A 21,677-nucleotide genomic window follows, 5' to 3' on the forward strand; every position below is an offset into this window, starting at 1 on the left:
CCCTGTCACTCTCACACCTATCTTTGCTATCCTATCCTCTACATCTCTGGAACTATTCGGAGACCAATAGAAAACTCCCAACAGGCTCTCCTCTCCTTTCCTGTTTTTAATCTCAGCCCATACTAATTGGTCTAAGAGAATCTGGACATTGTCTAGGCAGAATAAGTTGACAGGTAAGGTATGGAGAAGTCACCATGTTTTACTGTTTGAGGAGGTTTCAAAAGATAATAACGCTGTAATAAGAACGATATCGGCTACCTGTGAATTAGTGCCTGAGGCAAATACATTAGGGTGTTGGAATTTAAGGAGACAGCCTGGAATAACCTATATTAAATATGGAAGAGTTAATCAAAGTAATTTTGATGGCATTAGATGTTGAAACCATGTATGAAGTCCTCAGAGGGATTATTCTTTTACAGGCATTTAAAGATTTACCACCTTCTATATTAAGAACTTGTATTAAGAACTAAAGGGTTGCAAATGCTAGACAGGTAGCAGGACTGGCTAATGGCAATGTAAATCAAAACATTTTTTGCATTAATTCGATAAGGATCGAAAGTGGCAAAGTGAAAGTCTCTCACAAGCATGTAGGGTAATGTAAGTGAAGGTTTAGTTCCTAAGTCAGAAAAATGAACTAGATTTTGTGTTGACTACAGAAAGATTAATACACTCACAAAAACAGATTTGTACAAAATTCCATGGGTAGAATCCTGTATTGACAGGGTTGGTGATGCCTCATTGTTTTTTAAGATTGATTTATTGAAGGAATATTGGGAAGTGCTATTAACATGAACAATGTCACACCAAGTGGGCTATACCGATAATGAGTGATGCCATTGGGTGAAAGAATGCCTTAGCTATATCCCAAAGGTTTGTAAATCAAATCGGAGCTGAAGTCTGTATCGTTTATTTAGATGAAGTTGTCAGATATAGCAACACATGGCCAGAGCATGTGAGACAAGTAAAAGATCTGTTCAAGTAATTGTAGCTGGCTGGTTCAGTGATAAATTTAACCAAAGGTGAATTTATGAAAACAAGAGTATTTTACCTGCAGTATTCTAAGATAAGGATAGGTGTTGCTAAGAACAGTGAAAACCTGTTCCTAGAAAGAAATGAGATAGCATGAGGTATTTAGGAATGTATACATAATTTGCATCACCTGTACCTTTGTCACATTTGCAAAGGAAACAAACAGAAGTGGTATGGTTCGTGTAACGTTGGGCTGCTTCTGAGAAGCTGAAGGCAATCCTAGCAAATGAACCAGTATTGGCATCCCCGAATTTTCAAGACCTTGCAAAACGGTGATTGGTCAGTGACTTGGATCGATGCAGTCCTGTCTGATGACCAGCCAGGAGAAGCCAGTCGGTTACTTTTCTAAGAAACTAAGTCAGTATCAGAGGAAATACTCTCCCATAGCAAAATAAACTTTGGGAATATTATTGACTTTTCAATAGCTTGAAGCCTAAGACTGACATAGACATGACAATGATTAGTCTACACCAATCACAACCAATTGGCATTCATTGAAAAGTTTGAAACTCAAACTGCAAGACTATGTAGGGAGTGTTTTATTTCAACTAATTAATACTACAATTATTCACATTGCTGTTACCAATAGCGCAATTGTGGTCATTTCCCCATGTGGAAAATGATGGTATAAGTTGTGTTTAACAAATGATGAAAGATTGAAGGACATTGTATAAGGTGGAGGGTGGATGGGGACTGAAAGGATGAATGGATTCTGATAAAGAAAATACTTCAGGTGCTGGAAATCTAAAATACAATCAGAAATTTCTGGAGAAACTCTGTAGGTCTGGCAGCATCTGTGGATGGAGAAACAGAACATAGAACATAACAGTGCAGTACAGGCCCTTCGGCCCTCGATGCTGCATTGACCTGTGAAACCCATCTGAAGCTCATCGAACCTACACTATTCCATTCTTGTCCATATGCCTATCCAATGACCATTTAAATGCCTTTGATGTTGGTGAGTCTACTACTATTGCAGGCAATGTGTTCCACACCCCACTACTCTCTGAGTAAAGAGAGTACTTCTGACATCTGTCCTATATCTATCACCTCTCAATTTAAAGCTATGCCCCCTTGCACTGGCTATCATCACCTGAAGAAAAAGGCTCTCACTGTCCAACCAACTAGCCCTCTGATTATCTTATATGTCTCAATTAAGTCGCCCCTCAACCTTCTTCTCTTGAATGAAAACAGCCTCAAGTTCCTCACCCTTTCCTCGTAAGACCTTCCCTCCATACCAGGCAACATCCTAGTAAATCTCCTCCGAACCCTTTCCAATGTTTCCACATCTTTCCAATAATGCGGTGACCAGAACTGTATGCAATACTTCATAACGTGGCCACATCAGAGTTTTGTACAGCTGCATCACGATCTCATGGTTCCGAACCTCAATCCCTCTATCAATAAAAGCTAACACACAATATGGCTTCTTAACAACCCTATCAACTTGAGTGGCAACTTTCAAGGATCTATGTACCTGGGCACCACACGTACTTTCTCATCAAATCCTCATTGTCCAAGCTATTTATTTCTGCCTTTCACACATTTCTAAAAAAATGTATTCATTTGTGGGATGTGGGCGGCCAGCATTTATTGCTCGTCCCTAGTTGCCCCTTGAGAAGGCGGGGGTGAGCTGCCTTCTTGAACCACTGCAGTCCACTGTTGTGGACTGACCCACAACGCCCTTAGCAAGGGAATTCCAGGATGTTGACCAGTGACAGTGAAGGAACGGCAATATACTTCCAACTCAAGACAGTGAATGGCTTGGAGAAGAACTCGCAGAGGGTGGTGTTCCCATGTATCTGCTGTCCTTGTCCTTCTAGATGGAAGTGGTCGTGGGTTTGGAAGGTGCTGTCTAAAGAAGCCTTGGTGAATTTCTGCCGTGCACCTTGTGGGTAGAACATACTGCTGCTACTGAGCATCGGTGGTAGAGAGAGAGTGGATGCTTGTGGATGTGGTGCTGATCAAGCGGACTGCTTTGTCCTGGATGGTGACAAGCTTCTTGAGTGTCATTGGAGCTGCACCCTTCCAGGCAGGTGAGGATTACTCCATCAATGGCATTATATCCTGAACACATTCAGCCTTACATGCTTTCTCACACACTCTTCTCTTACTGTACCCCAGCCCTCCGACATTTCTGCTCACCTATCAGAAACCCTTCAGATTCTCATTAAGTGCCCGAGATAAACTAACCCCACACTGATGTTGTTATCTGCCTGGGGCTGCTTCTACAGAACACAGACTCTCAACCCTTAGCTCATTGTCTCAGGATAGAAGGTTAGTCATTTATAACTGTGTAACGCTGACGTAATGTCACACCATTTCTAAGTGGAGAGCTATGGTGCTTTCTCATAACTAAATTGAAGGCTAAGATCAATAGGTTTTGGGGACGAAAGGAATTGAGGGACATAGAAGATTGGGCAGGCAGTTGAAGTGCAAGAACATATCAACCTAGATTTGATTGAATGGCAATGCAGCTGTGAGGGCCTGACTGAATTACTCCTGCTCCTATTCCTCATGTTTATGTGATTCTCTCACATGTTCCATTGTTATCATTGTCTCAAACCCCCACTGAGAATCACATGCACAATTTGCCTCTTTTTTCCCTCTCACACAGACTGTCTCACTTGTCACCTCTTTCACTCTTTTGTAGTCCCTCCGACTCTTATATTCTCTCGGCTTCCCCCCACACTCACCACATTGCCGGCCTTTCTCACAGCCTCTCAGTCCCCCACAAGGAATGTAGGGGTAAACAGCAATCTGCAAGCTCAGGCAGTGAAGTGACACCCGGTTTTAACCTCAGGGTCCCCAGCACACTCCTGTTAGCTCAACACAATTGCCTGTTAATGATCAGGAGAAAGGAAGGACTGCAGATGCTGGAAAAGCACAGCAGGTCAGGCAGTATCTGAGGAGCAGGAGAATCAAAACTCTATCGAGCATAAGCTCTTCATAAGGAATGAATCAATGTTTCAGGCATTAGCCCTTCATCAGTAATGAGGCTCATTCCTGATGAAAGGCTAATGCCCGAAACATTGATTCTCCTGCTTCTCACATGATACCAGAATTGCTGTGCTTTTCCAGCACCACCCTCTCGACCTTGTTAATGATCAGCCAATCTCACTGGGTGATATGTCACCTGACCTCAGCTACATGATTTCCCCCAGCCAGCCTTTGAGTGTTTAGGTAACCATGTAAACCCAGAGGAAATCTTTAATAGTTATAATCCATTAACGAGAACCAAATCAAAAGCTGAGTGGATTGTATTTGATAAAGAGATGTACAGAAATGTAATAGCCAAATGTTTCCTTAACTCATTGTACACATATTACTAAGTCAAAATAAAGTGCTAGAGTTACACTCTGACTGTGTCTTTGATCTGAGCTAAGCGGATTGTAAGAGCAGTGCAACTTTCCCTTAGAGCAGGAAAACAATGATGAAGAGCCATCTAGTCTCAAAACATTAGCTTGCTCTCACTTCTTATGCTGCCTGACTCGCTAAGATTTTCTGTGTTTTATTTTGTTTTCAGCTCAAAAGGAAGATCTGTCTGATGGAATTGTGGTAGTGTTACTGAACTTTATTCGGAACAAGACTTCATAACAGCTGGAGGAATTCATATTCAAATCTAAAATGATATTTACATCAGAAGCAGTTCAGAGATTCACTGGGTTGATTCGGAGGATGAAAGGATTGTCATATAAGGGAAGATTGGGTCCACACTCGATATAAACTTTTGAAGAATGTGAAATGAGCTTAGAGTCATAAAGTCATACAACACAGACCAACCAGTTTGGTCCAACGTGTGTGTGTGTGTGTGTGTTTGTTGGGGGGGGCAAGGTGGGGGTAGAGACTAGAAGTTAGACAGGGAATCAAAAAATTAGGGGCTCCCATTTAAAACAGAGATGAGAGTAACGTCCTCTCTCACAGAGTGCTAATCGTTGGAAACATCTTCCAAAGAGATTGGTGGAGGTTGAATCCTTGAAATTGTTCAAGGCCGCATTTGACAGAATTTTGATTGATGAGGGAGTCACGTGGGAAAGTGACCACGTGACCAATCAGACCACAGAAAATGGCGGAGCAGGCTGGATGGGTTCAAAGGCCTATTCCTCCTCCTATTTCTTAAGATCTTATTAAAAAGGAAAGTTAATCTCAGTTCTGATGACCACAAAACTCCTTAAGTGTTGTATAAAGGAAACCCGATGTTGTTACATGGTCTTGCTAACATGTGAGTCCAGACCTACATCAATGAGGGTAAGTATTAAGTGCCCTCTGATAAAACAAGGTGACTCATCACCACCTTCTCAACAGCAATTAAAAATTGGCAGTAATTTCAGGCCTTGCCAGCTGTGCCTACATCCCAAGAACATTTTTATTTTAAACATTCCCATTCCACATGCAAATGGATTCATTCTCAGCATAGGGGTAAGGCCAATGTCTATTGCCCACGCCTAGCTCTGCACATGGTCCTTCACAGGGAGGTAGAGAGTCAACTACAATGGGCTACATTCCCTCGGGATGTTAGAATTTCTTTCTGGAAACAGTGGATGTTTTAATGAGAATCTTCATGGTCACTTTCACGGATACGTGTTGTGTTACTTCAAGACTATTTTTTGAAACTTTTGGTTTAAAAACTGAATTCTCATTCCTAAAGTTGCCAATGGTGGGATTTGCACTGAGTTCCTCTGGATCATTGGTTACATAACAATGCCACTACACAATCATTGACATTCATGTATGGGGACATTTGATGATGGGATCACCCATACTGCAGCTTATAGAAATATAGAATATAGGAGCAGGAGTAGGCCATTCAGCCCTTCTAGCATGCTCCACCATTCAATAGGATCATGGCTGATCATCCGACTCAGTCCCCTGTTCCTACTTTCTCCCCATACCCTTTGATCCTTGTAGCACCAAGAACTATATCTAACTCCCTCTTGAAAACATTCAATGTCTTGGCTTCAACCGCTTTACCACTTACTTTGGCTACTTAACCAACTCCACAATGACCTGTTCAACCAACCCACTGCATGCCTTCCATCTCGACCGCCCATATGGAGCAGCTTTCCTGCTTTCACCAGCTAACATTCTTTGGAGTTAGGAATGAGAAACACTGAAAAGCCCCTGATGAAAATCTCCATATATTGAATGCCAGACTCTAAGCTACATAGGTGGCCGTGGTTGTTGTTAAATAGATTCAGGGTAAGCCAGGGGCCTTGTGCAGCTGATCCCATCTCCTGGCACCTCAGTCCACATCCCTGAAACACTTTTGGATTGATGTAACAATGCTGCACTCTCTGGAGAGTCACCCCTCTGTAGACTAAGTGGCTTTGAATAAGAAAATTATTTTCTTTTAGAACAGGTTTTGTGATTGATTATTGCAAAGTCTTACCACTATAAGCCTGTGTTAACCCAAGAGTCCGATATTAATCTAGTTTCAACTCACTCTGTCAGGACATGATGCGTATTTCCTGCTCTCACACATCTGCACTGTTTTGACAGTACTCACATGGACAGGTAGCAGAAAATATTTATATCAAACATGTCTTAGATGCATGTCTGAATGTTACATTTCTCCCCTTTCAGCTCGTCCTAACTCAATTTTGCAAATTCTCTCACAAACAGGCACAAACTGTTTGTAGGACCCTATTTTAACTTTATGAGTGTACTTTAAGTGAATTGAAATAGCACACAGGCTATCACACAAACATCTAAATCCTCGCTCACTCTCTCTCTCACACACAAGCTCTCATATACATGCAGATCATGCTGTTCCTCATATACACATATACATACATACCCAAGCACCAGTCCCCACCAACAGTGTTAAGTAACACATGTTACAATCTATAAACATGAGCTGTTTTTACTTTGGAAAGGTCTGCACAGTCTCCATTTTCCACAAACTACAAATTAAATCTTTCTATATATTTACTCTGGCTCGACCCTATTCGATACTCTCAGATTTTCCAGCTAATTGACAAGTTGGATCACTTCTGAAGTAACAAGGGTGTCCGATGTTCAATTAGATTCTCAATTAACTGTCCTAGTCACCACTATTATGTCTGAATAACTCATTCCACAGTGCATATCGAGGGTCTGGAGCAGCCTGCCTGGGCATTGGGTGGAGGCCGGTTCAGATGAGGCACTCAAGAGGATGTTGGATGATCATTTAAATAGATTTAAATTGAAGCAACAAATCAACGTGTCCAGACAGCCATGTCGACACAGTAGGCATCTGAACAGTAGCAGCTCTGTGATTCTGCGTGGGAATGATGAGCTGCATTTATTCCAGATTCTATTGAACATTCCGCCAAAGAATATCAAAAGGAATAGAGTATGAGGCATTTCACCACAATTCCTACAATGTTCTTACTTCCATTTACCTTTCAGTTCTTAACAGGTGAACACTGTACATATCAGAGTGGAGCTGTTGTGGTTTACGATAAGGATCACTGAATTTTAAACTGAAATTAACACAACAGGGAGAATGGGAAGCCCACCAGGACAGCATTTATTTCATTAATTCATGAATTGTGGGCATTGCTGGCTCAGCCAGTCCCTACTTTCCCTGGAGCTGCCTCCTTGTGCACAGTTTTGGTCTCCTTACTTGAGGTACAATGCTCTGGCTGTTGAGGGAGTATAGAAAGTTCATCAAATCGATTCCTGGGATGGCAGAACTGAAGTACGGGAGAGATTGAATCAGTTAGGATGTATCGACTGGAGTTTACGAGAATGGTTTTGCAGAATCTCTCACAGAAAGTTATAAAATTCTAACAGGCTTAGGCAGGATCGATGAGGTAAGGATATTCCTGATGACCAGGAAGACCAGAACCAAGGGTCACCATTTAAGGATGCCATTTAGGACTGAGATCAGGAGAAGTTTATTTCACCCAGGGAGTGGGGAGCCTGTGGAATTCTCTGCCATAGGAATCCGTTGAGGGCAAAACATTGATTGTTTTCAAGGAGGTAAAAACAATGACTGCAGATACTGGGAACCAGGTTCTGGATAAGTGGTGCTGGAAGAGCACAGCAGTTCAGGCTGCATCCAACGAGCAGCGAAATCGACATTTCAGGCAAAAGCCCTTCATCAGGAATAAAGACAGTGAGCTGGAAGCATGGAGAGATAAGCTAGAGGGGGTGGGGAGAAAGTAGCTTAGAGTACAATGGGTGAGTGGGGGAGGGGATGAAGGTGATAGGTCAGGAAGGAGAGCGTGGAGTGGATAGGTGGAAAAGGAGCTAGGCAGGTCGGACAAGTCCGGACAAGTCATGGGGACAGTGCTGAACTGGAAGTTTTAAATTAGGATGAGGTGGGGGAAGGGGAAATGAGGAAGCTGTTGAAGTCCACATTGATGCCCTGGGGTTGAAGTGTTCCGAGGCAGAAGATGAGGCGTTCTTCCTCCAGGCGTCTGGTGGTGAGGGAGGGACCTCCATGTCCTCGGCAGAGTGGGAGGGGGAGTTGAAATGTTGGGCCACGGGGTGGTGTGGTTGATTGGTGCGGGCGTCCCGGAGATGCTCCCTAAAGCGCTCTACTAGGAGGCACCCAGTCTCCCCAGTGTAGAGGAGACCGCATCGGGAGTAACGGATACAATAAATGATATAGTCAAGGGGATCAACGGGTCTCGGGAGAAAGCAGGAGACTGAGTTGGGTGATCAGCCATGATCCATTGAATGGCAGAGCAGGCTCGAAGGGCTGTCTGGCCCACGACTGCTCCTATATTTTGTGTTTCAATGTTTCTTGAACCATTGCAGCCCTTGTGCTGGAGATAGACCCACAATGTCATTAGGAAGGGAGTTCCAATATTTTGACCCCATTACACTGAAGGAACTCTGCAACTATTCCTCCAAGTCACTCACCATCCCAACTCGGAAATATATCGCTGTTCTTGCAGTGCCCCCGGGTCAACCTGGCCCTCCCTCTCTCGCATTGACCAACCAACTCTAATTTAAGGTTCTCATTCTTATGATTAAATCCTGTCATGTCCTTGTCTTTATCTTCATTCTGCACCTCTAACACCAGGCTCTTCAACACGTCCTGCTTTTGTTATCCGTACCTTTACCTACGCATGTCCTGGAATATCTTCCCAAAACCCTTCCACCTCTTTCCTTAAGACACTCCATAAAATTAGCTCTGACAAAACTTCATTCGACTCTGGTGAAATTGGGGGAGGTGGTGATCTGATGGTACTATGGCTGGACTGTTAATCCAGAGACCCTGGTAATGTCCTGGGGACCCAGGTTTGAATCGTACCATGGCCGATGGTGGAATTTGAATTCAATAACAAAATCTGGAATTAAGAGCCTAGTGACTGTTGTGAAGCTGTTTCTGGTTGTTTGAGAACACATCTGGTTCACTAATCCCTTTTAGGGAAGGAAATTGCCATCCTTACCTGGTCTGGCCTACAAGTGAATCCAGGCCCACAGCCCCCTGGGCAATTAATGCTGAAAGAATAATTGTTAAACAACTCTCCAATTCTTTATCTTTGGTTCCCTTTTCGACCTTTGTGTTCCTGAACCCACATGAGAAGGTCCTAGGATGTCTATTTGAGTGAATGATACTTGGATATAAATCCAGGTTACTGCTGGTGCGAGTTAACTATTGATTTGTGTGGGGAAACACTGCCACTTACTGGCTGATGAAGAAAAATTATTCTAAATTCCATTTCCACTTCCATACAAAATAATGACCCTGCCAGTGAAGCCCATTTCTGTGTCTTGCAGAGCTGTACCCCAGCCTGAGTGATCAAACTAAAAATGTAGGATTTCCATCTATATAGCACTGTTCAGGCTCTGAGGATCTCGGGATTAGAGTGGTGCTGGAAAAGCACAGCAGTTCAGGCAGCATCCAAGGAGCAGAAAAATCGACGTTTCGATCTTTCCTGATGAAGGGCTTTTGCCTGAAACGTCGATTTCCCTGCTCCTATGATGCTGCCTGAACTGCTGTGCTTTTCCAGCACCACTCTAATCCAGAATCTGATTACCAACATCTGCAGTCATTTTTACCCTCTGAGGATCTCCCAAAACACTTTACAGACAATGAAGTTTGGATTAGAAACTGGCTTTCTGTAAGAAGGCAACAAGTGGTGATTGATGGAAAATATTCAGTCTGGAGTCCAGTTACTGGTGGTGTGCCACAAGGATCTGTTTTGGAACCACTGCTGTTTGTCATTTTTATAAATGACTTAGACGCAGGCATAGGTGGATGGGTTAGTAAGTTTGCAGATGACACTAAAGTCGGTGGAGTAGTGGACAGTGTGGAAGAATGTTGAAGGTTGCAGGGGGACTTGGATATTGGGCTGAGAGGTGGCAAATTGGGCTGAGAGGTGACAAATGGAGTTCAATGCACATAAATGTGAGGTAATGCACTTTGGGAAGAGTAACAGGAAGGCAGAATGAAGGCAATGGAAAGATTCTTGGTAGTGTGGATGTGCAGAGGAATCTTGGAGTCCATGTACATAGATTCCTGAAGGTTGTCACCCAGATTGATAGTGCTGTTAAGAAGGCATACGGTGTGTTAGGTTTTAATTGTAGAGGGATTGAGTTCTGGAGCCGTAATGTCATGCTGCAACTACACAAACGCTAGCGCGGCCACACTTGGAATATTGTGTACAGTTCCCTAATACAGGAAGGATGGGGAAGCATTGGAAAAGGTGCAGAGGAGATTTACCAGGATGTTGCCTGGTCGGGAGGGAAGGTCTTATGAGGAAAGACTGAGAGAATTGGGTCTGTTCTCATTGGAAAGAAGAAGGCTAAGAGGGGATTTGATAGAGACATACGAGATGATCAGAGGATTAGATAGGGTAGACAGTGAAAGTCTTTTTCCTAGGATGATGACATTAGCGTGTACAAGGGGGCACAACTACAAATTGACAGGTAATAGATTTAAGAAAGATGTCAGAGGCAGGTTCTTTACTCAGAGAGTGGTAAGGGCGTGGAATGCCCTACCTGCCAATGTAGTTAACTCAGCCACATTAGAGAGATTTAAACAATCCTTAGATAAACACATGGGTGATGATGGGATAGTGTAGGGGATAGTCTTAGATTAGTTCACAGGTCGGCGCAGCATCGAGGACCGAAGGGCCTGTTCTGTACTGTATTGCTCTGTGTTCTATGAAGTGTGTTTGAAATAACTGTCGTGATGCTGCAAAACCAGTGGCAAGCAGGACACAGTAAAAAATGAGGTCTGCAGATGCTGGAGATCACAGCTGAAAATGTGTTGCTGGTCAAAGCACAGCAGGCCAGGCAGCATCTCAGGAATAGGGAATTCGATGTTTCGAGCATAAGCCCTTCATCAGGAATGAGAGAGAGTAGCCAAGCAGGCTAAGATAAATGGTAGGGAGGAGGGACTTGGGGGAGGGGCGATGGAGGTGGGATAGGTGGAAGGAGGTCAAGCTGAGGGTGATAGGCCGGAGTGGGGTGGGGACGGAGAGGTCAGGAAGGAGATTGCAGGTTAGGAGGGCGGTGCTGAGTTGAGGGAACCGACTGAGACAAGGTGGGGGGAGGGGAAATGAGGAAACTGGAGAAATCTGAATTCATTCCTTGTGGTTGGAGGGTTCCCAGGCGGAAGATGAGGCGCTCCTCCTCCAGCCGTCGTGTTGTTATGTTCTGCCAGTGGAGGAGTCCAAGGACCTGCATGTCCTCGGTGGAGTGGGAGGGAGAGTTAAAGTGTTGAGCCACGGGGTGGTTGGGTTGGTTGGTCCGGGCGGCCCAGAGGTGTTCTCTGAAGCGTTCCGCAAGTAAGCGGCCTGTCTCTCGAGAGAACACCTCTGGGCCGCCCGGACCAACCAACCCAACCACCCCGTGGCTCAACACTTTAACTCTCCCTCCCACTCCACCGAGGACATGCAGGTCCTTGGACTCCTCCACCGGCAGAACATAACAACACGACGGCTGGAGGAGGAGCGCCTCATCTTCCGCCTGGGAACCCTCCAACCACAAGGAATGAATTCAGATTTCTCCAGTTTCCTCATTTCCCCTCCCCCCACCTTGTCTCAGTCGGTTCCCTCAACTCAGCACCGCCCTCCTAACCTGCAATCCTCTTCCTGACCTCTCCGCCCCCACCCCACTCCGGCCTATCACCCTCACCTTGACCTCCTTCCACCTATCCCACCTCCATCGCCCCTCTCCCAAGTCCCTCCTCCCTACCTTTTATCTTAGCCTGCTTGGCTACTCTCTCTCATTCCTGATGAAGGGCTTATGTTCGAAACGTCGAATTCTCTATTCCTGAGATGCTGCCTGGCCTGCTGTGCTTTAACCAGCAACACATTTGCAGCAAGCAGGACACAGACAATCTCCCACAAACAGGGATGTGAGAATTTGTTTATTATTCACTGTGGGTGTGGGCTTTATTGGCAGGGTCAACATTTATTCCCCATCTCTTGAGAAGCTGCTTCTTGAACCACTGCAATCATTTGGTGCAAATACCCCTCAATACCATTAGGGAGTGAGTTCCAGGATATGGACACAACTGAAGGAACGAAGATATATTTCCAAGACAGGATGGTGAGTGGCTTGGAACGGAACTTGAAGGGAGTAATGTTCCTGTAAATCTGCTGCCCTTGTCCTTCTGGATGTTAGTGCTGACAGGTTTGCTGTTGGATTTAACAATGTTGATTCAGGAATGAAAAATGGCTGAAACAGCAGGGAGAACTCAACAAAGTAACACGACAGGTTCACTTAATTCAAGGTGTCAGGTTAGCATCTTACCTGAAAGGCAGCATATCGGACAGTGCAGCACTCCCTCAGCGAAGCACTGAGAGGGTCAACTTTTTTTTTAAAAATATGCACTCATGCTGGGATTTGAAACTGTGGCTCACAGACTGGAGTGTTATCCGGTGAGACACAGGTATGTCACACAATTAAAATTCACCTTTGCACACAGCCTCCCACCAAAGCTAGCATTACTAAGATGAGGAGTAGCATTCACAGACTGGACTGTACCTTCTCGGATTGCAGTGCACGGAGCTCCCTCTTCATGTTCCAGTCGGATCTCCTTCAGTGCCACCAGGTTTTCGGTTAATTTGCTTCTACCCTTAAACACTGTGGCATAAGTTCCCTGGAAGAATAAGGTAGACCTGCTGAGGAAACTGGAGAAAATGCACTCAAACTGCCTCGAGCAAGAGACGTTTACTTAAACGGTACCAGAGGAGAGATTTCAGTTACAAGAAGAAACTGGAAACGTCAGAATTGGTTTCCTTCGAGCCAAAAAAAGGTTACAAGGAGATTTAGAGGAGGTATTAGAAATTATGAAGGGATTTTGTGGATTAGATAAGGACAGTCTGTTCCCACCAGCAGGAGGGCTAGTAACCAGAGGATACCGATTGAAGTAATTGATGAAGGAGTGAGAAGGAGTTAGAGGATGGCACGGTGGCTCAGTGGTTAGCACTGCTGCCTCACAGCGCCAGGGACCTGGTCAATTCCAACCTCAAGCAACTGTCTGTGTGGAGTTTGCACATTCTCCCGTCTCTGCGTGGGTTTCCTCCTACAATCCAAAGGTGTACGATTTAGGTCGATTGCATGGGAAATTGCTCATGGTGTTCAATGGTATGTTGGTTAGGTGCGTTAGTTAGGAGTAAATGTAGGGGAATGGGTCTGGGTGGGATACTCTTCAGAGGGTCAGTGTGGACTGGTTGGGTTGAAGGGCCTGTTTCCACACTGTAGGGATCTATGAAAGGGAAGACAGGGATTCATTTTCTACACCGTTTTTTCTTAAGATCTGGAATGTATTCCTTGAAAGGGGGATGGACAGAGGTTCAATAGTGATTGTCAAAAGTGTATTGGGGATAAATAATTAAAAGTGAAAAACTACAGAGCAGTGGGAAATCATGCCCTCTAATTGGCATTCTCATAATTTGTCCTGATGACAGCAAGACAATAAGCTTTGAAAAATATATCTTGTTTGGTTCTTGTAAGCGTACAAGAAATTCCTCAAGATAAGAAAGTTCAAAGGCATTTACTGACATTCCATGGAATTCTACACTCTGAATGACGCCATTCAGTCCATCAGACCTGGTCAGCTGTTTGATAGTGCTATCCAATTAGTCTCATTCCCCTGCTTTTTCCTCATAGTCTGTAAGCCTTTTACCTTTAGATATTTGTCCAATTATTTTTGAAGATTACCATTGGATCTACTTCCATCAATATTTTGGGCAGGGCATTTAGTCCAGGTCATAATAATTTTAAAAGAAAATTTCCTCAAATTATCTCAGGTCTTTGGCCAGGCATCTTAAATCTCTGCTCTCTGGCTATTGATAGGATAAAATTATACAATACAGTGTTAACTAGTAATATATAAGTCTCATGGTCTAACAAAGTCACAGAAAATTCATTATGATACAAGTTTAGAGTGGAATATTTGTAGACAAGATGACAAATTTTGAAGAATCTATTCCAATCACCACAATTTCTTTTCATCTTTCATTGAGACCATGTGAGAATCCATACCTCTCCTTGTTATTTCTTTGAATTAGCCTCCACTATTTAATAAGGGTCACATACCAAGGAACCACCTCTGACCAAATGGTCAAACATTGTTTAGTTGGAGATCATCGCAGGAAGTGAAGACCTTCCGATGGGTGAATGATTCGTCCTCCTCTCCATTTGGATGACAGTTACAATATCTACGGTGCTGGGACAACAATAAGTTTGTCTCTATTAGCTTATTGTTGGACAAGCAGGAGGCTGGAAGAACACAGCAGGCCAGGCAGCATCAGGAGGTGGAGACCTCTGTTACTTTCCCTGCAAAAGCCTTTGTTAGTTTTAACTCCCATCAATCGTTGAAGCTCAAGAAAGGCAAAAAGGGCCAGAATGTTTTCTTCATTTGTTCACAGAATGTGGGCCATCACTAACTGAGCAAGCACTTTTTGCCCATCCCTAACTGAATTAAGAGTCAGCATTAAGACTCAACTGTGGGTCTACTGGTCTGGAGTCATGTGTAGGCCAGAAAAGGCAAGGATGTCAGATTCCCTTCTCTAAAGGAAATTAGTGAAGATGATGGTTTTTTAAGACAATGGTCACCCCAGATTAGTTTTTTAAAAAAATTGAATTGAATTTAAATTTCACCATCTGCCTCAGCAGGATTCAAACTTACGCCCCAGAACATTAACCTGGGGTTCGGGGCTGCTTGCCCAGTGACGTTACAACTACACACCATCTCCACGATAAAAATCCACTTCTTACAGGTGAAGGTAAATCTTCCAGCCTGAAAATGAAAAGTGAGTGAGCGAGTCAGACAATTTATTGTCAATTCAGTGACTGTTCAACCTCACCTCACCCAATTTGTCCAGTTTGACGTAAGTCTCCAGCTTCCCAAAACCGATGTCTGACTACAAAGAAGGAAACACAAGTCAATTCAAATAGCTTCACCGAAGAAAACCATTTATCCAATGTGAGCACTAGCAATGATTTCCTGTGGTCAAATGGTTGAAGTACAGTCACTGTTAATAACAACAAAATAAGCTCCTGCAGCAAAGTAATTTGCTTTATTGTTGCTGCTTGAGGGATAAATATCAGTGAGGATACACCCTCCTGCTCTTCGTCGAATTGGACTAATGACATCTTTTATACCATGGGAGACAGCAGGCTTGAATGTCTCAACTACAGGTCTGTGCCTCAAGCAGTATGACACTTAAGTCAGGAATCTCATCCTTGGATTTTGTGCTGCAGAGTGTTGTGTAGGTCTTCAACAACCGATCCATTGAGCCAAGACCGTCACCAACCAGTACTCCAGAGTTACTAATTACAGAAATTAGAGTTTGTATTGGTGATGCTGGTGCAGTGTTCAATTGTTTAATTGTCCTGTATTTGATTGTGTTAGCCTGATAACTGATCTACAATTACTGTGCTTGATTAATTGAGCTTGGGTGATGACTCAGAAGTAATGTAACCAGACAGCACGGAAGAGCCTATTGGCTGAGAGAGGGTAATTATTTGGGGCAGATATTTTGTGATTGCAGAGATGTTTAAAGCTTTAATACACACGTGGAAACCAGTGACTGCTCATTCTGTCATCAAGCACAAAAACAGACCTCTCGGTCCAGTAAGTTCATACCAACTATGTTACCAAACTAAACTAATCCCACTTACCCGCACTTGGCCCATATCCCTCCAAACATTTCCTATTCATGAACTTTTCCAAATGCCCTTTAAACATTGTAACTGTCCTCACATCCACCACTTCCTCTGGTAGTTCATTCCACACATGAAACACTCTGTGTAAAACCGTTGCCTCTCAAGTCCTTTTTCAATCTTTGCCCACTCACTTGAAAAATACTCCCCCTAGTTTTGAGCTCCCCTACCCTATGGGAAAAGATCCTTGCTATTCACCTTATCTATGCTCCTCATGATTTTATAAACTTCAATAAGGTCACCCCTCAACCTCCAACACTCCAGTAAAAAAAGTCCCCAGCGTTTCCAGTCTATTTTTATATGTCCAACTCCCCATTCCCGACAATATCCTGGTAAATATTTTCTGAACACTCTCCAGTTTAATAATCTCCTTCCTGTAATGGTGGGGGGGGGGAACAAAACTGCACCCAGGACTCAAGAAGAGGTCTCACCAACATCCTGTACAACCTCAACATGACATCCCAACTCAATGGCCTGAGCAATGAAGTCAAGCATACTAAACACCTTCTTAACCATCCTGTCTACCTGTGATGCAAACTTCAAAGAATTATATACTGAACCCCTGAGTCTTTCTGTTCTACAACACTACCCAGAGCTCTGCCATTAATTGTATAGGTCCTGTGATCGTTTGTTTTACCAAAATGCAACACCTCACATTTATCCAAATTAAACTCCATCTGCCACTCCTCAGCTCATTGACCCAATTGATCAGGATCTCTTTGTAATCTTAGATCACCTCTTCACTGTCCACTATACCACCAAGTTTGGTGTCATCTGCAAACTCACTAACCATGCCTCCTATATTCTCATCTGAATCATTTATATAAAAGACAAACAAAAGTGGACCCAGCACCGATTCTTGTGGGACACTGCTGGTCACGGGCCTCCTATTCAAAAAACAACCCTCTACCCTCAGCCTCTGTCTCCTGCTGTACGCTCTTCGCTGGTCTGAGGCAAATCAGTGCATAAAATGTCCAACAAATGTCAATAAAAGGGTTTCTACCCATTTATATCACCATGGGTATCTTTGAACTATTCCTGTTCCCCATCCTGTGATCATCATGAGCTGCAAGGAAAAAGTATACTTCAGAAGATACTTTTTTTTAAAAAAAATTCCTTTGTGGGTGTGGGTAGCACTGACTGGGCCAACATTTATTATCCATCCATAAGGGGAAATGGGCCGTTAAGAGTCACCTGTATTGCTGTGAGGCTGGAGTCACATGGCGGCCAGACCAGGTCAGGATGACAGTTTCCTTCCCTAAAGGGCATTAGTGAACCAAACAGGGTTTCCCCCCAACCACTGACAAATGATTTCATGATCATCATTTATACCAAATTTTTATTGGAGTCAAATTCCACTATCCGTCGTGGTAGGATTTAAACCTGGAGTGTTACCAGGATCCCTGGATCGACAGCCTAGTGATAGTGCCACAGGACCATCACCTTCCTGAGAAGGAGAATGTGCTTTGATCACAGCAGCTGGGGAGGAGACTGACTGGACCATCCCAGTCAGTGCTGTTTATCTCAGGTGCGGCTGGCATTGATCACACTGAAGATGTGAGAAGAAAGCTCAAGAAGATGAGCAACCCTCTCATCAAATTGACCAACAGTCTAACTAATGACTTCTGTGGAATGTGGAGTTTGGACATTTTTAAAAACTGTTCACCCTTTGGCCTTTTACCTTCATGTTTTCACCTCCTTTATCTTTAACTGATTTCACCCTTTACTCTTAAAGTTTCTCTCTCATTCTCTTGCTTTTCTTTCTTTCTCTCTCTCTCTTATCTTTTCTTTATTTTAAATGTGAATCCCTGGCAAGCATCCTCCTTGAATAAGTACCTGACGAAGGAGCAGCGCTCCGAAAGCTAGTGCTTCCAAATAAACCCGTTGGATTATAACCTGGTGTTGTGTGATTTTTAAGAGGTAAAAACAATGACTGCAGATGCTGCAAACCAGATTCTGGATCAGTGGTGCTGGAAGAGCACAGCAGTTCAGGCAGCATCCAACGAGCAGCAAAATCGACGTTTCGGGCAAAAGCCCTTCATCAGGAATAAAGGCAGTGAGCCTGAAGTGTGGAGAGATAAGCTAGAGGAGGGTGGGGAGAAAGTAGCATTGAGTACAATAGGTGAGTGGGAGAGGGGATGAAGGTGATAAATCAGGGAGGAGAGGGTGGAGTGGATAGGTGGAAAAGGAGCTAGGCAGGTCGGACAAGTCCAGACAAGTCATGGGGACAGTGCTGAGCTGGAAGTTTGGAACTAGAGTGAGGTGGGGGAAGGGGAAATGAGGAAACTGTTGAAGTCCACATTGATGCCCTGGGGTTGAAGTGTTCCGAGGCGGAAGATGAGGCGTTCTTCCTCCAGGCGTCTGGTGGTGAGGGAGCGGCAGTGAAGGAGGCCCAGGACCTCCATGTCCTCGGCAGAGTGGGAGGGGAAGTTGAAATGTTGGGCCACAAGGCGATGTGGTTGATTGGTGCGGGTGTCCCGGAGATGTTCCCTAAAGCGCTCTGCTAGGAGGCGCCCAGTCTCCCCAATGTAGAGGAGACCGCATCGGGAGCAACGGATACAATAAATGATATTAGTGGATGTGCAGGTAAAACTTTGATGGATCTGGAAGGCTCCTTTAGGGCCTTGGATAGAGGTGAGGGAGGAGGTGTGGGCACAGGTTTTACAGTTCCTGCGGTGGCAGGGGAAAGTGCCAGGATGGGAGGGTGATTGTAGGGGGGCATGGACCTGACCAGGTAGTCATGGAGGGAACGGTCTTTGCAGAAGGTGGAAAGGGGTGGGGAGGGAAATAACTTTGTCCTTGGTCCAAGGCAGTGCAAAGAAGAAATATTGTCCTCAGACTTTCCTTGAGACAGCGAATGCAATCATATTTCTCTTGAGTGACATGCAATCTTAAATCAATGCATGGACCAGAACTGGACATTATCTCCTCCCACTGCCATTCTCTTTCATTGAAGGTGATTCAATGAATTATGTAATGTGTTAAAGTCACCACATGATGGCAATGTGTACCACTGCTGTGAAATGGGTGTGACAGGAGATTGTGAGGTGAGTTTTGCCAATGTGAAGACTAAACGAAAATGATTAGACCCGGCTGCAGATTGACTTAGAGGCTAAAATACAGCTAGGCAATTATGTGGGAAGAGGAGGCCATTCAGCCCTTCCAATCTGCATTATAATCATTTAATTTGTTCATTGCCAGCTGTCCACATTGGTTCTGTAACTTTTAATTTCTTGTTGTTTCAGAAGGGTGTGATCATTTAAAATTTTATAATTGATTCCCTGGTATCGACTGTTTTATTTCAGGGTCGGAGCGAAAGTTCCAGAGTTTACTTTCTATTCACTTGTGAGAAGGGGGCATTGCAGGCTGGGCCAGCATTGGTTGCCTGTCGCCAGTTTAACGATGTTCAGCACCATTCGCAACTCCTCAGTCCATGTTCAAATCGAACAGGATCTGGCCAATATCCAGGCTTGGACCTACAAGTGACAAGTAACATTCGCATCATACAAATGCCAAGCAGTGACCATCTCCAATAAGAGACAATCTAACCATTAGCTCTTCGCATTCAATGGTGGTACATGTAACAATGGTGTTACATCCCCCACATGGTAATCCTTGGGGTTACCATTGATCAGAAACTCAACTGGACTCACCAAATAAACACAGTGGCTACAAGAGCAGGTCAGAGACTAGGCATAATGTGGCTTGAAACTCATCTCCTGACTCCCCAAAGCCTGTTCACCACCTACAAGGCACAAGTCAGAGTGTGATGGTGTACTCCTCACTTGCCTGGATGGGGGCAGCTCCAACAACACTCAAAAAGGTTGATACCATCCAGGACAAAGCAGCCCGTTTGATCAGCACCACATCCACAAACATCCACTCCCTCCACCATGGATGCTCAGTAGCTCCAGTGTGTACTATCCATAACATTTCCTGCAGAAATTCACCAACGATCCTTAGACAGCACCTTCTAAACCCACAACCACTTTCATCTGAAAGTACAAGGGCAGCAGATACATGGGAACACTACCACTTACAGGCTCTCCTCCAAACCACTCCCCATCCTGACTCAGAAATATATCAGCTGTTCCTTCACTGTCGCTGGGTCAAAATCCTGGAATTCCCTCCCTAACAGCTTTGTGGGTTTATCTGCAGCACAGGGACTACAATGGTTCAAGAAGGCAGTTCACCCCACACTCTCAAGGGCAATTAGGGACGGGCAATAACTGCTGGCCCACCTAGCGACACCCACGTTCTGTGAAGTTATTTTGAAGACCATCAACTCAGGAGTGTTGTATTTGTGAGTGTGGAGTACCTTACACCAACCCAAAAGCAAAATGGCACACATGCTGAAAGGTCTACGATAGTCAGGAAATGTTGGGGTGACTCAAACAGTCAGATGGCATCTGACAGGTGGCCAGTGAGCTGAAACAGAGTTGAAGAGTGTGGTGCTGGAAAAGCACAGCAGGTCAGGCAGCATCCAAGGAGCAGGAGAATCAATGTCTCAGGCATAAGCCCTTCATCGGGAATGAGGCTTGTGGGCCAAGGGGGCTGAGAGATAAATGGGAGGGGGGGTGGGGCTGGGGGGAAGGTAGCTGGGAATGTGATAGGTAGATCGAGGCGGGGTAAAGGTCAGAGAGGAGGGTGGAGCAGATAGGTGGGAAGGAAGATAGACAGGTAGGACAGGTCAAGAGGGTGGTGCCAAGTTGGAAGGGTGGACTGGGATAAAGTGGGAGGAGGGGAAATGGGGAAACTGGTGAAATCCACACCCTCCACCTCCTCCATGATTTTTGTTTCCTTGGCCCCCAATGCCTTAGCTTCACCATGGAGACATCCAGTCACTCTACACATTTACCCACCATGACGATGGTCTCCAAGCCCTCCGTTTCTTCCTCTCACACCGACCCAACCAGTACCCCTCCACTGACACTCTCTTTCACCTGGCTGAACTGGTCCTCACCCTCAACAACTTCCTCCAATCCTCCCACTTTCTCCAGACCAGAGGGGTAGCCATGGGCACTCGCATGGGCCCCAGCTATGCCTGTCTCTTGGTCAGGTGCATGGAACAGTCCATTTTCCACAGTTACACCGGCACCATTCCCCACCTGTTCCTCCACTACATCGATGACTGCATCGGCACTACCTCATGCTCCCATGAGGAGGTTAAGCAGTTCATCAACTACACAACACCTTCCACCCTGACCCCAATTTACCTTAACTATCTCGGACACCTCCCTCCCCTCACACTTCCCTCCCCCTCCTGGACCTCTCCACCTCCATTTCTGGTGACCGACTCAACACGAACATTCACTACAAACCCACTGATTCCTACAGCTACCCGGCCTACACCTCCACCCACCCTGCCTCCTGTAAAAACACTACTCTTTATTCCCAATTCCTCCACCTCCGCCGCATCTGCTCCCAGGAGAACCAATTCCACCAAAGAATATCCAAGACAACCTCCTTCTTCAAAGACCTCAATTTCCCCTCCCACGTGGTTGATGATGCCCTCCAGCACATCT

The 21,677-nt window shown here is 44.7% G+C and overlaps 1 protein-coding gene across 1 annotated transcript in view; it reads right to left on the bottom strand.

Annotated features, from left to right (window-relative positions):
- LOC132828315 (cyclin-dependent kinase 18-like) overlaps positions 1-21,677 on the bottom strand; it is a 126,030-nt gene that overhangs the window by 46,954 nt on the left and 57,399 nt on the right. The window contains exons 5-6 of the mRNA XM_060845307.1: positions 15,294-15,350; positions 12,967-13,081 (exon numbers count right to left, since the gene is read on the bottom strand). Of these exons, the coding sequence (XP_060701290.1) occupies positions 12,967-13,081; positions 15,294-15,350 (172 nt within the window). The remainder of the gene's footprint in view (positions 1-12,966; positions 13,082-15,293; positions 15,351-21,677) is intronic.

This window comes from Hemiscyllium ocellatum, chromosome 26 (genome assembly GCF_020745735.1).
Source record: "Hemiscyllium ocellatum isolate sHemOce1 chromosome 26, sHemOce1.pat.X.cur, whole genome shotgun sequence".
NCBI classification, from domain to species: Eukaryota; Metazoa; Chordata; class Chondrichthyes; order Orectolobiformes; family Hemiscylliidae; genus Hemiscyllium; species Hemiscyllium ocellatum.